The sequence below is a fragment of the Sinocyclocheilus rhinocerous genome, unplaced genomic scaffold (assembly GCF_001515625.1).
Source record: "Sinocyclocheilus rhinocerous isolate Xijiao unplaced genomic scaffold, SAMN03320098_v1.1 scaffold799, whole genome shotgun sequence".
Lineage (NCBI taxonomy): Eukaryota > Metazoa > Chordata > Actinopteri > Cypriniformes > Cyprinidae > Sinocyclocheilus > Sinocyclocheilus rhinocerous.
This window is the reverse complement of record NW_015636538.1, coordinates 112,023-127,339: the sequence shown is the minus strand read 5'-3', so window position 1 is coordinate 127,339 and position 15,317 is coordinate 112,023. Positions and strand designations below refer to the sequence as shown.

At 36.1% G+C, this 15,317-nt stretch overlaps 1 protein-coding gene and 1 pseudogene across 2 annotated transcripts; both read left to right on the top strand.

Moving 5' to 3' along the window:
• Nucleotides 1–4,321, top strand: part of LOC107747848 (intraflagellar transport protein 140 homolog) — a 68,360-nt pseudogene extending 64,039 nt beyond the window's left edge.
• A 1,339-nt stretch (nt 4,322–5,660) lies between these two features.
• LOC107747889 (coiled-coil domain-containing protein 78-like) lies at nt 5,661–13,507 on the top strand. 2 transcript variants are annotated; one of them, XM_016562503.1, is made up of 14 exons: nt 5,661–5,934; nt 6,802–6,933; nt 7,017–7,103; nt 7,465–7,797; nt 8,495–8,536; nt 9,158–9,240; nt 10,395–10,473; nt 10,555–10,680; nt 10,813–11,000; nt 11,853–12,027; nt 12,094–12,122; nt 12,201–12,270; nt 12,610–12,710; nt 12,797–13,507. In XM_016562503.1, exons 1-14 carry the CDS (start codon nt 5,863–5,865, stop codon nt 12,921–12,923), a joined length of 1,644 nt encoding a protein of 547 aa, XP_016417989.1. In that variant the 5' UTR covers nt 5,661–5,862; the 3' UTR covers nt 12,924–13,507. The 2 variants fall into 2 exon arrangements, with proteins under 2 accessions (XP_016417989.1, XP_016417988.1); XM_016562502.1 differs by having other exon boundaries at nt 10,555–10,707.
• Nucleotides 13,508–15,317: the final 1,810 nt, after the last annotated feature.

Here is a 15,317-nt window from a genome sequence, read left to right as displayed (position 1 = left end):
ATGGTGAGGGGCGTAACATTTCCGTCTCACGCTTGAGGTATTCGGCCAATCACAACGCACTGGATAGCTGGCCAATCACAGCACACCTCGCTTTTTCAGACCGATGAGTTTTGTAAAAATCGACGCGTTTCAAAAAGGCGGGGCATAGAGGAGAAACAATGTACAGTATGGAAAATAATGTGTTTTTTAAACTTTAAACCGCATAAACACATTTCATTACACCAAATACACCAAATAATGTTCTTTTTAGCAACATCATATGACCCCTTTAAAATAATTTCAACTCAAATGAACCCTATAAAGCTTGCTGTGTATTGATGTATGAATTTCTGAGGTCTTTAAATTATAAACATGATCAAAACTAGTTTTACACATTTATTTCACGTTTATTTGTTCAATTCTCAATCGTCATTGTATTGCATTGCATTATATGATTTGAAACTACAGAGCTTTGATCATAAAACTAAGCATCTCACTAAGACATTAATGGGAGCTATAGAGTGACATCTAATATTTGTATGAATTTTATGTATTAGTAGTCTGATATACTCTTATAAGGTCTCGTTGATTTTACATTACAAGCTAACATAATTTAATCTTACTTTCTGGCCATATAAATATAGAATCAGCCTCACAAAATTGCATATTTTTTTCTGTTTGGGGCTCTGAAAAAAATGCATGGGTTTTCACCAGCTATTTTTTTCTCTTTTATATTTACTTATTGCCTATTTATATCTTCCCTTATCCTGAAATAGGTTTTCACCAGGCTCGTCTAAAAGCAAAGATATCAAGCTTTTCTTCTCTGTTCCTGTTCTCATCTTTGACAGGCAATGCGAGCGCTGTTGAAATCCGGCGATACCGAGAAAATAGTGTTTTTCGCAGGTGTTTCCAGACAGAAGGAAATTTACGTGATGGCAGCCAACTACCTGCAGTCACTGGACTGGAGGAACGACGCGGAGATCATGAAGAACATCATCGGCTTCTACACAAAAGGACGTGCGCTCGATCTGCTCGCTGGCTTTTATGAGGCCTGTGCTGAGGTACTGAGAGCGTGTGTCCGACGGTACTGTGAAAACTGACCATGCAATAATCAACACCTTACAGTGTTAAAAATACATTTATTGGCATTAGTGGTTCCATGAAGGACATTTACCATCCATAGAACCTTCCCATTCCACAAAAGGTTCTTTATAGTGGAAAAAGTTTCTTTAGAGATTATTAAAATGTTCACATTAAGAAAAAATGGTTCTTTTAAGAATTGTTCACTGAAAGGTTCTTTGAGAAACCAAAAATGGTTCTTTTATTCTTTATTTTTGTGAATGCACACAGGTGGAAATTGACGACTATCAGAATTATGAGAAGGCGTATGGCGCTCTGACGGAGGCGTGCAAGTGTCTGACTAAAGCAAAGGGTCGCAGTGGAGACGAGGCTGACAGCAAACTTCTTATACTGACACAGAGATTCGGCCTCGTCAAGAGATTCATTCAGGCAAGAAGGTACTGATGAAAAAGGAGTATTTTGTTTTGTTTTATTTTATTTCATTTGTGACCCTGGACCACAAAACCAGTCATAAGGGTCAATTTTTGGAAATTGAGATTTACACATTACCTGAAAGCTGAATAAATAAGCTTTCCTTTGATGAATGGTTTGTTAGGATAGGACAATATTTGGCTGAGCTACAACTACCTAAAATCTGGAATCTGAGGGTGCAAAAAAAATCAAAATATTGAGAAAATCACCTTTAAAGTTGTCTAAATGAAGTTCTTAGCAATGCATATTACTAATCAAAATTTAAGTTTTGATGTATTTACGGTAGAAAATTTACAAAATATATTTTATGGAACATGATCTTTACTTGATATCCTATAATGATTTTTGGCATAAAAGAAAAATCCATAATTTTGGCCCATACAATGTATTGTTGCTATTGCTACAAATTTACCCATGCTACTTATGACTGGTTTTGTGCTCCAGGGTCACATTTGTACATGTATTTGTGTGTGTGTGTAGGATGCATGAGGAGGATCCAGTCGGTGCGTGTGTGCGAGTCTCTGCTGGAAGAGAAGGATCTGGACCCTGCAGTGCGTGTTGGAGATGTGTATGGGTTCCTGGTGGAGCACTACTGCCATCATGGCAACTTTCAGCAGGTATGTTGAGGTTTGTAGTATGTTGTGTTTTAGGGGACTTTCACACTGGACACATTTGCTGCGGTCCGAATCAAAGTGCAGTTATTCCTGGAGTTCCCACAACATTGGTTTCAGACTCGCTTGATTCTATTAAACCCAATGCATTTGCGTTCATCTTCCATCATTACAAACATGCAAAGCGAGCATGATAGACAACACAACGTGGGGAAATTATGTGCAGCATAGTGAACTATGTGCATTGCATGAAGACTTGCAAACGGACTCTTTTGAGGAGAAAACATATTCTGATGGCACTCGCTTTACGCGATTATGCTGCATGCTCACTTTCACTCATATCTAAGATCAATATTTACCACTTTCTTCCCCTATATGTGTTTTTCTTGAACTAATGATGTCGTCATTACACCGATATGGCTTATTCTAGAACAGGTAAAATACCAATATTTTCATCAAGAATATGAATCATCTTAGTTGGTTTAGATGTTTCCTTTAGTCATTTTCACGCTTAATTATTAGAGATGCACCGATCGACCGGCCAGGGACCGGTATTAGCCAGTTTTCCGCATGATCGGCCCGGACCAATGACCGACGATTCAGAAAACCATTCATAAAAGACCCTCGTTTCTGAATGAATCTGCCGTTTGAACGAATTGGTTGAATGAATGACTAAATGGCTCACAGTCATTTGCCGCCACCTACTGGTGGTTTGGTTTCATATTTAAAAGTATTGCATTTTGTTATAATAATAATATTTAAAACATTAATCTTATAAAATTATTTATGCATTTGCAATTTTGCAGTGTAAATGCACTTATAGAGAATATCTGTAACTTAGTCCAGATTGGGGGAATTGTAATGTTTAATACATTTTTATTAAGTAATTTTTATTTTTTTTTGCATTGAAAAAAGTATAGATTTTTGTTTGTATATGCTGTCAATTATGGTTCTTAGAAAGAAAATCAGAATCAGCAAAAATCGGTATCGGCAGGTCACACTTAAAAAAATAAAATTAAAAAAAAGCAGAAATCGGAATGGCCAAGAAAATTGCAATCGGTGCATCTCTAGGGCTGTTAAAATGTATTGTACAAGCTTCTTTTTTTTCACTGCTCATTTTATCACTCCAGTGCAGTGGTACAATAATCACATGTTTTCTTGTAATATTGGAAACTACTCATTATACATAAATCATGTAACAGTTAATATTTTTACTTATATATATATATACTGTTTAGTTTTAATCCAAATAAAACGTGTTAAGTGAGCGAACAGCAATCAAGAGCATTTTGGCTATTGACATATACAACCAAATGACTTAACTAGAGACTTTCCAGCAATTGCAACCAAACTTTAGATGAGCTCCTACAGGTAATTTTGGGTTTGGTACCGCTGTGCACTCCCGGGTCCGAATGACAGATTTTACATTACCAGTTTCTCATGTGAACTGTTCCAACAAAACTGCCAGTGTGAAAGCCGCCTTAGTATTTAAGAGAAACCATAGCCATGCTATACTCTGGAGGAATGGTTTTCACCATTATTTACTTGCCCTCATGTCATTGAAATCCCTCTCAATGCTGTTTTTTTTTCTTCTATGGAACACAAAAGGGGTTTGAAGACACTTTATGCAGGTCTGAAAACCTAAATTTCTGTCTGTTCCTAACGCAAATTTATTGTATGGACCCAAAAGTATTTGAATAAGGTTAGAAAAGTTGTACAGGATAACAAATTTGGTCACTAGAAACTATCTTGTTTGGAATGACATGAGGGTCAATAATGTATTGTCATTTTAGGATGAACTATTCCTTTAACATCTGTTTCCAGTTATATTTTGATGAAATATTGTTTTTGTATGTGTATTAGGCTTGGACTAAAATAGAGGAATTGAGATCAACGCGTCCCAACATAAACTTGAGCTTGTACGTGAGTCAAACCAGTCTGGAGGCTCTACAGAACGCTGCTGGTGTCCGTCTGGTCTACAGAGAGACGAACACCCATGCTGCAGAGGATGATGAAGAGGTGGAGGAAGATGAGAACATCAATCATTGAGAGAACGACTTGCTTAGGAGGTCCTCAAGATAACTGGAGAAAATTGCATACATTTTTCAATGCGTACAGAAACGCACACGACAAGCCTACAGAAGCCTGCCTGCCTGAGACTTGGTTTGCTCACACCATTTTTAAAAAAATGTGCCATATTTCTATGGGACTGCCAGTCTAGTAAATGGCACGTCTTCGATAGGTGTGATTTTGTTAAAGCCACTTTGCAGGTTGCCTTAGTAGAGTAGCTTGTGTGCGAATGCCCAGAATGCACTTACATACGTGATGTGTGTGTGGCCTTTTGAACAAGAATGCCGTGGGACCATTATATTTAAGTCATTTTGTACAATTTACAAATTATTTAATGACCAGACTTGTTCTGCTATCTTTGTATCATATATCTTGTATACATTTTAATAAATTTTTCTACATTTACTTAATCATATTGAGTGAATTACATTACCTCTCTCAAAGTTAAATGTTCAAGTGGTTTGTGTATTTTGTGGAAGATATAATGTGTTTTAATTATTCATAATGCGTTTTATTTGTCCCTGATCTTCGCTGATTAGCCATTTTTCCCGCCAGTTAGAATAAAAACTAACGGCCGTTTCCTCAGCGAATCGGTTCTTTCGAACAGTTTGTCTCAAAAGGGGATTCTTTTAAGTAATTTTGTTTTCGAGGTAAGTTTTATTGATAATGGGTTTAATTATAGTTTCAGTTCAGTTTGTTGCAGGTATGTTTCATTTCATAACATTAGACTCATTTTGAACATGTTTTGCATTGCCAGACTGGCATATATTTTCACTTTCATTAGTTTTCGAGTTTAATAAATGTATTAATTTGAACTGTTATTTAACCATAAAAGTGGACTAAAAGATGTTTACCGCTGCTGGGGTTCAGTTTACCAAATTTGACTCTTTTTAATGAATCTGTTCAGTTAACTGATTCAGCGAGTCAATACGCAAAAGTAATGCCACAATTCATTCGTTTTCGTGCATTAACAAGGTTAATATGCCGAATCAATATTTTTCAATTTGTTGTTACAGTTTATCCCGTATCAGACAAATGAATCACGATTCAGTTGAACAATATGCCTGCCGTCGAACTAGACAAGAAATGCTCTGGATTTACAACCCGTTTCTATTGTAAAGGACAATGGGGTTTTGGACTTTCACAAGAGCCCTTGATATTTACCAAACAGAAAGAACAATTCAGCAAAACTGTTTCCACAACAAAACAGATCTGATAGGCAATGCAAGTACTGTTTCTGATTTGGCCATAGACTGCTTCTCAGGCTATATATGTCTTATATTGTGCTGAGACTTGATGTTGTTGTTAATGATTCATTTGTTTAGAAAACATTTGTTGAGCAGATGCAGCACAAATCATATCTCTGTATATATTTTTAATCCAGTGTGTTCAGTATTTCTATTATTTAACGTGTTCATGACATAGCATCGAATGCTGATTGATAAAAACATGTCTAATCAACGGGATTTGAATAATTAAGCAACTCTGATGATTCAACTGAATCATCGGAAAGAATCGTTTAATGTGATTCACTTCAAATGTAGCTCTCTTTCACAGTTTGCTGTTTCTCAGAGTGAGGATCATTATGAACGCCCATGGAGACTCGTGTTTATAGAAACCAGGCATAACACACCTCTGACAGCTGCAGAACATGGACTCGACGAATAAACAGAGCTCAATTAACGAACTTCAGGAGCAAATTCACTCTCTGACTGAAGAAAATGTAAGATAGTTTCTTGTCATCTGAAAGGAATTAATTAACTCTTAAGAAGTTTCATAAAATTTTTTTTTTTTTTTAAATTATATTAGTTAAAATAGGCCATTAGTTAAGCCAAACAATTTATATAAAGTTTATATAAATTCACATTTGGACTTTTATCTTTTATGCATTATAAATAATTGGATTGTAAAAACCCAGGGTTTTTAATCAGGGTAAGTGAGAAATATATACACTACCATTCACTACACTACACCAAAAGTTTGGGGTAAGATAGGTTGATTGATTGATTGACTTAAGAAATGATTACCTTTATTCAGCATGTACACATTAAATTGATTAAAAGTGACAGTAAGACAAAAGATTTCTATATCAAATAAATGCTGTTCTTTTGAACTTTCTATTCCTCAATGAATCCTAAAAACTATCATAGTTTCCACAAAAATGAAGCAGCAAACTGTTTTCAACATTGATAATAATCAGATTTTTTTTTAGCAGCAAAACAACGTATTAGAATGATTTCTGAAGGATCATGTGACACTAAAGACTGGAGTAATGATGCTGAAAATTCAGCTTTGATCACAGGAATAAATTACACAGAAAACAGCTATTTTAATTTGAATTAATATTTCACAATTTAATTGCTGGTTTTAATGTATTTTTGATCAAATAATTGCAGCCTTGGTGAGCCACAAACCTTTGAACAGTAGTGTAAAAAACCATTTAATTATGCATTTTCATAATTTTTCTCAGTAATTAATTAAGTGTTACTGTTTTTACTGAGTATTACTATAAATAAAATCTTGATTATACTTATATACGTTTACTGGGGGTCACTTAACCAAAACACTGAATGTTGTGATTGATTTACAGGTACAGCTGCGGGAACGAAATGAAGCGCTGTTTAGTAAGCTTGACTCGGTCCAGAACAAACTGGGCCAGCAGGCTGCGTCAAAAAGCGACCTGTCAGTCAAACTGGTCCAGTGTGAGGAAGACAAACTGAAGGTAGGATCTGAAATGCACCTGGAAATATGGGATCTGCCTGATGTCTGATGCATCGGTTCATATTTCATATATATGTGTTTCAGATCTCAAAAGACCTTGTTGATGTGCAGATTGAGGCCAATAAAATGAGAGAGCAGTATGAAGCGGAGATCTTTAAACTGAAAAACGTGGTAAGTGCACACTGACAGGGGCGTAGTTTATATACCCCCCCCCAATAACCAAAACTAGCGAGTACAACAATATATATATATATATATCCTATGTAATCAAGTAATTGTTAACTATGATGTTACTTTATTGCAGTTATGTTATCAACCAACTTTGCATAGATGATAGCACAAAATACCATTTTACAAAAATAAATATATAAGCAAACAAACAAATAAATAAACCTTATGAGGTAGCATGACCTGGGACTCTACTAAAACACTTCACACTTCAACCCCCTCAATATTCAAACCAAAACTACGCCCTTGCACACTGATGATCAAAATAATGATTAACACATTTATTTAATGCTTTCATCCCCAGGTTCTATCTCAGGAGGGCACCGCCTCATCTCTTCAGACAGAGTGTGACCGGCTCAGACAGGAAGTGACAGCAGCATCGGCACACTTAGAAGTCATTGAGCGAAGTGAGCGTGACCTGGCCGAAGAGTACGCCGTGCTAAAGAGCAACTTCCTGTCGCTGAGCGGCGCTTATGAAAGAGAACGCACACACTCAGAGGAGCTCAGCGCCGAGCTGCTCGCCCTCGCGCACACACACGACACGCTCCTGCAGGAGAGAGAGCGCACACACAGGCACACGCTGGAGGTGGAGAGGGTTCGAGCGCTGCTCAGCAGGACGTCCCAGAACAGAGTCAGGGTGAGACGCACATAAACATGCTCATCCTCATCAGATACTTCCTCGAGCAATGTGTGTTGCTCTAGAAGGGACTGAATTCAATTGAACACACTCCGAATGTATGAACAATCACACAGCCTTGCATCTTGAAAAAAAAGGTGTAATATTACTTAATCTGATGATGCTGAGTTTCCATCACGTAAAGCTTCTCACAAAGTGAGATTGAAGATTTTTCAAATTCTCAGTATGAATCAGCTTGAATGCAATTATCAAAATAACAAAAGCAGTCAAATGTCAAAAAGAAGTATTCAAAGCGTGTCATTTAATTTACAATCTGCAAAGGAGCAGAAAAGCTGGAAATAAAATAAAATAAAATAATGTCTTCAGAATCATTCATACGTGTGAAAAAGGGGTGAGAATTGAACAAATAGTTGTAATCCGGCTCAGAGGAAGACAGGAATCATGTCTTTATTGGAGATTTTCTGTTGATTAAGGGATAACACAAGACTTCTTCACCTTACAAATGGTTATCGAAAGCAAAAATGCTATGAAATGAACATATTTTGTGAGAAAGTGTGACATGCTTTGGAATCAGCACCCCAAAATTAGTATGAAACAAGTACTGGATTTCAGTAAGCAAATATGATGCAGGGTGGTGTGATAATAGTACCTACTCTGTAAATAGTGCATACTCTGTTTTTTATGTTTGTTTTAACAGCCAGAGGAGTTTGAACAGAGCAAGAGCCAACCGAAAAGAAACGTAAGAATATCAGCAGTATATTATTATATAATCCCTAGTTTTTCAAGTCAAGTCAATTTCTTAATTGTTCATTTGTATAATGCTTTTCACAGTACACATAGTTTCAAAGCAGATTTACAGAAAACCATGATTTTAATGTTTATAATATCTTAAAATCTTCATGCCTTATAGTCGCATTTAGCAGATTAAAGCTGGGTAATAATATAGTGACATTTTGCGACAATATGAACAATCAGACAGTTGAGATATGCTACATAGCATATATCACTTTATGTGAGTATACTGAATGAATGCAGATAAAGTAAGGTGTACTTATATATCTGACTTTATATATTGAGCTAGACGATAATAGTTTTACATTTTGCAACAATATAAACAGTCAAGCTGTACTGTATTTATGTGGATAAAGCTGGATGCACTTATTTTTTCCAACTTTTAATAAATAGCCAGGCAGTAATATAGTTTATAGATATAATAATATAATTTATAGATAAATAATCAAGCAGAGATACGCTATATATCTATCAAGTATCACATTTCTTGTTGTTGTAATGTGCTTATCCATAATGTTTCTGTAATATGGTGTTTTTTATACATGTTTGATGTTGTTTTTCAATGCAGGGAGTGCAGAATAACCTGAGAGACGAGTTCGAGAAACTGAGGAAAAGCTACGAGGGGCACCAACGACAGCTAGAGGAGAAAGTGTGAGACACACCATGACATCTGCTCAGATTTTGACCCATCTCGGGTTACCAATCACTAGTGGGCGGCACTAAATACACGTGAAATTGGGCCCAAAATGTTTTGTGATCACTGAAACCACATTTGTGCATGTGTACACGACCACAATAACAAAAGAGCAACTGCTCACCTGTCAATCATACACTGCGCTAGGGTTTTGAAATGTTGCCAGATTGGCAAGCGCATTTGTAAAGGATGCAAAAGATTTCAAGGAACATCTTCAGTATGTCTGATATCAACATGTAGCAACACAGATCATGTGAAGCACACACAACTGAAGTTCAGTAAACAACAGGTGCTCAATTAAAAGAACAATGAGAATTGGAAACATCTTCTGTTGTATATTTGAGAACAGCAGCTTGACGACTTTTTAGTGTTTCATAAGCATGTTGATATAATAAGTGATGTTTGTACCCATGGTGTTATTGTTAACTAAGACTAAATCTGAAACTATTTAAAATTAATTTTTGTAATTAATTAAATTAATTAGTTAATTTAAATCAAATAAAATATAAATATTAGGTGAAAAATTTTAACTAGCTGTACTAAACTAGCTGTACTAAAATTGCTTAAACTAAATCTGCCATAAAAAATAATTAAAGCTAAATAGAAATGTTTAAAAGAAGCACTAATAAAAATAACGAGCATATAAAACAATTAAACTAAAATTTAAATAAAGACTGAATTATAACAAAAGCTATATAATTATAAGTTTAAAAAATAAATTCAAAATATGTGTAAATACTATAATAGCATCTACTGTGTATAATACTGTAATACTAAAATAACAGTCACAAAATCATAGACCCTCCCCTCGAAATCTGATCACAAATGATCACAGGAGACGTATGATAATAGCATCTATCTCACCTGAGCACCTGTGATCGGATCGCCCGAGTCAGTGCCACACTCAGAAGAGGATACAATGGTGTGTGCTCAAAGTTTGACCCAGTGAGAGCAAACTCTGTGCACCTGCTACATTAGGAGTGATGTGGTGGAGCTTTTATCTTTACGAGTGGGGAGGCTTTGATACATGTGTGGACTCGTTTAGTCGTGAGACGTGGGCGCTGAAGGTCAGCTGATGTGTGTATATGTGTGTGTTATCTTCCTCTCATAGTGTGGCCATGGGGAGGGAACAGCAGGAGAATAAGAGAGCCATTCAAAGCACCCGACACGAGCTGTCCCAGCAGTCTGCAGTCTGTATATTATCACTCATTCACACAGAAGATGCTGTATATGTGTTTCTGGCTGCTGATTTGTTCCCTCTCTACATACAGACGCTCATTATTTCTCAACATCAGCTGAAAGAGGCTGAGGCTGATGTATCTAAACTACAAAATCATCTGAAGGAACTCAACAGAGAGTACAGGGCACGACTTACACGCTATATTCAGGACGTTACAGTACGTGTACAAGCCAACAGACATGTGGTTAACACACATATAATCACACTTTTTATAGTGGCTTCTAGTTGATGTATAATTTCTTCATTTTCAAACAAACTGATGTTAGAAGAGTCTTGTAATGTGCTGTAGGAGTGTCTAACCGCAGCTGGTGAGGATGATTTGGGACAGAAGTTGAAGGGGTTTGTTGAGTCCATGCTGGAGGAGGTGAAAACATCCTATCGCTCCAGAGAGGAACAGCTCACCAAAGCCGTCAGAACGTACCGCAAACGCATACAGGGTCTGAGCAACACGTATCAACAACTACTCATTGCTTACAGGTGCTTGAACATCCACTGATTTGCACCTGTTGCTCTTAATACAAACTATTTACAATTTATGCTTACATGTGTTCATTTAGCACAAGGATTCACAAGCCTTTGACCTAAAGTCTGCCTGAGATATTACATTAATATTTTAATAATTTAACAACACATTCTCATGTTCAGCGTTCTGTGGTGTCGGTTAATGGTCCTATGACATGCAGGAACACAAAAAAAATATTATTTAATATTATATATAGTATTTTAGTAAGTGTTTTATTTTGGGGGAAAAAATCACCAAACTCACAATCCCCCTACAGTTTCCTCATAACCCCCATTTAGGGAACGCCTGATTTAGCAAGTGCTTTTACTATAGTGTTATTTTAGTATCATTGAGATGCTATTGTAGTTGTTAATATTTGTTTTTTTCATTAAAGTTTTAGTAAATTTGTTGTCATTTTAGTAGTTAGCTATATATATATTTTTTCATTTCATATATATTATTCATCAAATATAAATTGTTTCAACATATATTTATGTTTATTTTATTTCAAATAATGATTTTTTTTAATGGTTTAAAGTTAGTTTTAGTTAATACCCGTGGCTTCAACTATGAAATTAACCCAAAATTTTAATCAAATACTAATGAACTTTTATTTAAAAATTAAACATGCTCAGTAAAACAATTATTCTAGGCTAAATCTAAAATACAGAGTTTGGTTTTTTGGATGTGAATTCAGAACATTTTTGCCTCTTTATGAAACTTTTTTCTGTATGGGCATTTTAAGTCATTTCAGCCCCCCTGGCGAAACCTGCTCCCACACACACTAGATCTGATTTGGTCTGATAAGTAGTGTCTCTGTATCCCAGACTGCAACGTGAGCAGATCCTGGCACTCCCTGAACACTCTTTAGAGGCCGGACCCCCTGAGGCCCACTTCAGTCCCACGGGGACTGAACTGAGAGGAGAGACCGAGAGAGAGCTACACAGACTGAGAGAGGACAAAGCCCGCCTGGAGAGCCAACTGAAACTGGCTCGAGAACAGGTGTGTGTGTGTGTGTGTTATTTAATGGATTAGTTCTGTGACTTGATCATGTGCTTGGTATTTCAGATGGCTGTATTTACAGAGCCTTCTCAGAGGTGAGTATCATTCAGAGTTATATGTAAAAATACTTTTTTCTGTCTTATTTTATGTTTTGTTCTTGAAAAATTCTGCAGGGTTGGACTAACTCAAGACTCCTGGAATGATGTTCAAAAGCAGATCAGAGAAATAACCAACTCCACACAGGTAACCAATAGCAAGGTAGTCCTAGAACCAACATAAATGATTGGTTCAAGCCAAAAACTCTGATGGACTCTGATTGGTTCAAAAACTCTGAATGGTTCATAAAAAATGATCGTGCTCAAGCAAGATCAAATCTGATTGTTTATAATGACGTTGATCCAGGATAGTAGTAGTAGACACCATGGTAGGCCAAATACCTGCCGCAAGAAACCATTAAAGTTAATTAACCATAACTGATAAGATAACTATTAAACATTGCAGTATATTGTATAAACATACACAATTATCCCTACATGTAACCATGAAAACATCACCCTGGTAAACACAGTAAAATTCCAACAGGAAGCTCAAGAGAGGGAGCGCGCCCAACTGATCACAAGGGCGACGGTTGCAGAGGAGCAGGTGTCTGAGCTGAAGGAGTATGTGGACAATCACCTGGGCAGGTACTGTATTTGAAAACCCACCTGTGATATTAATGAAATGACTTTCTAGGTGGCATGTGATGCTCAGGTGTGGCGTCTTTGTGCAGGTATAAACTGGAGATAACGCGGCTGCGCAGGCTGCTGGGATCACAGGAGGGAAGATCTAATAGTGCAAGAACCCATAAACCCCGCCCACTTCACAAATCACTCAACAGCAGCAGTTATGAAATATAATGCAGCAGTGCATAAGCCCTGCCCACCCCATAAATGAATCAAAGGCAGCAGTTTTTAAATATAGTGCAGGACTTCATAAGCCACGCCTTCTCCAAAAGTCACTCTAAAATAGCAGTTATAAAATAATGTGCTGCTATCTATAAGCCCCGCCCACTTCACACGTCACTCAGAAACAGCAGTTCAAATATAGTGTAACTTCACATGTAACTCAAGAGCAGCAGTTATGAAATATAGTTTGCAGCAGCGCATAAGTCCCGCCCACTCCACAAATCAATCAAAAACAGCAGTTTTTTAAATACAGTGTAGGACTTAATAAGCCCTCCTCACTCTGTAAATCAATCAGCAACAACATTTATGAGATATAGTGCAGTACATAAGCTCCGCCCACCCTGTAAATCCATCAACAACAGCAGTAACGAGATAAACCTCTGAAATGGTACTAATGCTGTTAGACATTTTTGCAGCCTGCAAAAAAAAACATGATTTGGTTAGTAATTTCAGCTCATAATATGAAACTAATGGTGTGATAAGCTTTCTTAGGCCTAATTTAAATAAACAGCATTAGCCAATCATGAAGTGTTTACATGCACCAGAAGACATGAAATGTCATTTAAATCATTTTAAATCCCTTAACATCTAGGTTTTGTTTTGCATGTAAACACCTTTATCATGTCTGTTTACGTTCAGATGGTTTTTCTTGTGATATGGGTTTATTGATTTGCAGGCAAACCCTAAAAACAGGGTTATAAAATAGATGATTTTTGATCATTATCAGGGTTTTGTTGTACATGTAAACACTCGTTAACACCATCATTTGCATTTCAAGTGCATTTTTACTCATGTTTAATGATAAACTCACAAATGTCTCATTTCAAGAAGTTTGGATTTTGCACTTACTGATTCCGATTAAATAGTTTATTGTAATTATTAATAATTTGTTATTGATTTATAGTTGAGTCATCAAAATGAAACAACACAGCAATATGACTTGTACTGCGTGTTTAAATCCTTTAGAAACACGTGTGTGTGTGTGTGTGTGATTGATTTTGCTCTTCCTGAGAAACTATGTGTGGAATGTTTGTAAAGTTTATGTCAATTTTATGGGCTGCGAGAATGAAAGGCTGCTGACAATTAATTTTCTGATGGGTAAAGATAATTTCATTACAGAGCATGTAGTTCACACACATGCTGATCCCTGAGAAACATACGACACTGAGTGACAGACGTGTTATTTGTACACGTAATAAATCAGTTGCAGTGGTTTCATGGGCTAGTCATATCAGTGTTTTTCACACTCCGTTTTTCAGGCTTAGAGGCATTTATTGCACTGTTTTAGTTTAGTGTTGTTAGAATCTAAAATTCTTGTTTTTTAATAGAATTTGTTATTCTAAAAAAAAATATATATATATATATACATTTCAGAGAATTTTCGATCTAATTTTCATCTACTATAAAACTTAGACTTAAAAAAAAAAGATTTACATAAAACATTAAAAAAAATATATATATAGAATTTTTAAAAACTTTAAAACTGCCCTGTACCTTCATTTTCAAAGAGAAAGTTAAACGTGAATGAGAATCGAATTCATCCTAGGAATTTAAAGTTGGAAATACTGCAGGGCAAACTTGAAAGCATATTACTGGAAAGAAAAAAAATAGCACGGATTATCTGCAAAAAGAGAGCGTGGAAAAGACAGAAAGAGGCTGAGGGTTTGGCAGATAAAGGGAGAGTGTTTGGGAAATGGGCTGCAGACTGAGGGGCTTCGAGCGCCTCTTTATGAGCCGGGGGAGAAAATTCAAGATCATGCGTATGGGAAACGAGGTGTAGTGAGTACAGTGGCCCCTGAACCCCTGGGAAAGGAGCAGGGCCGGGGAGGGGCTTATGGGTAGTGAGGGTAATTGCTGGGGGGTTCGGGGGTTGGCCGGCCGGCCGACTGTGTGCCAGCTCACACTGGGTGGCATCCGCACAGACACGCTGACATCATGAGAACATAACAGCACAGAGAACGAGAAAGAAAGAAGAACAAAGTGCTTTCAACTCTTTACCTCACAGATTTAGGCAGATTTTAATTGAAATAATAATGATTCATATTTATTATTGTATATATGATTTACATAAAAAATTATATTTAATTTATATTTATGCTTAAAACAATATTAAACAATATTAAACATAATATATTTTGTGTATGTACATATATACAAATATACATACACTAAATTTCTTATTATATTGGATTGTATATATATATATATATATTATCAAGCTATATAAAATAATATATAGCATTATAAGAAATAATTTTGTAAGACATTTTATATTATATTTTTATATTTTTAAATATTTTAAAAAATATATATTTTACATAGTATTTCTTACAAATATTCTGAATT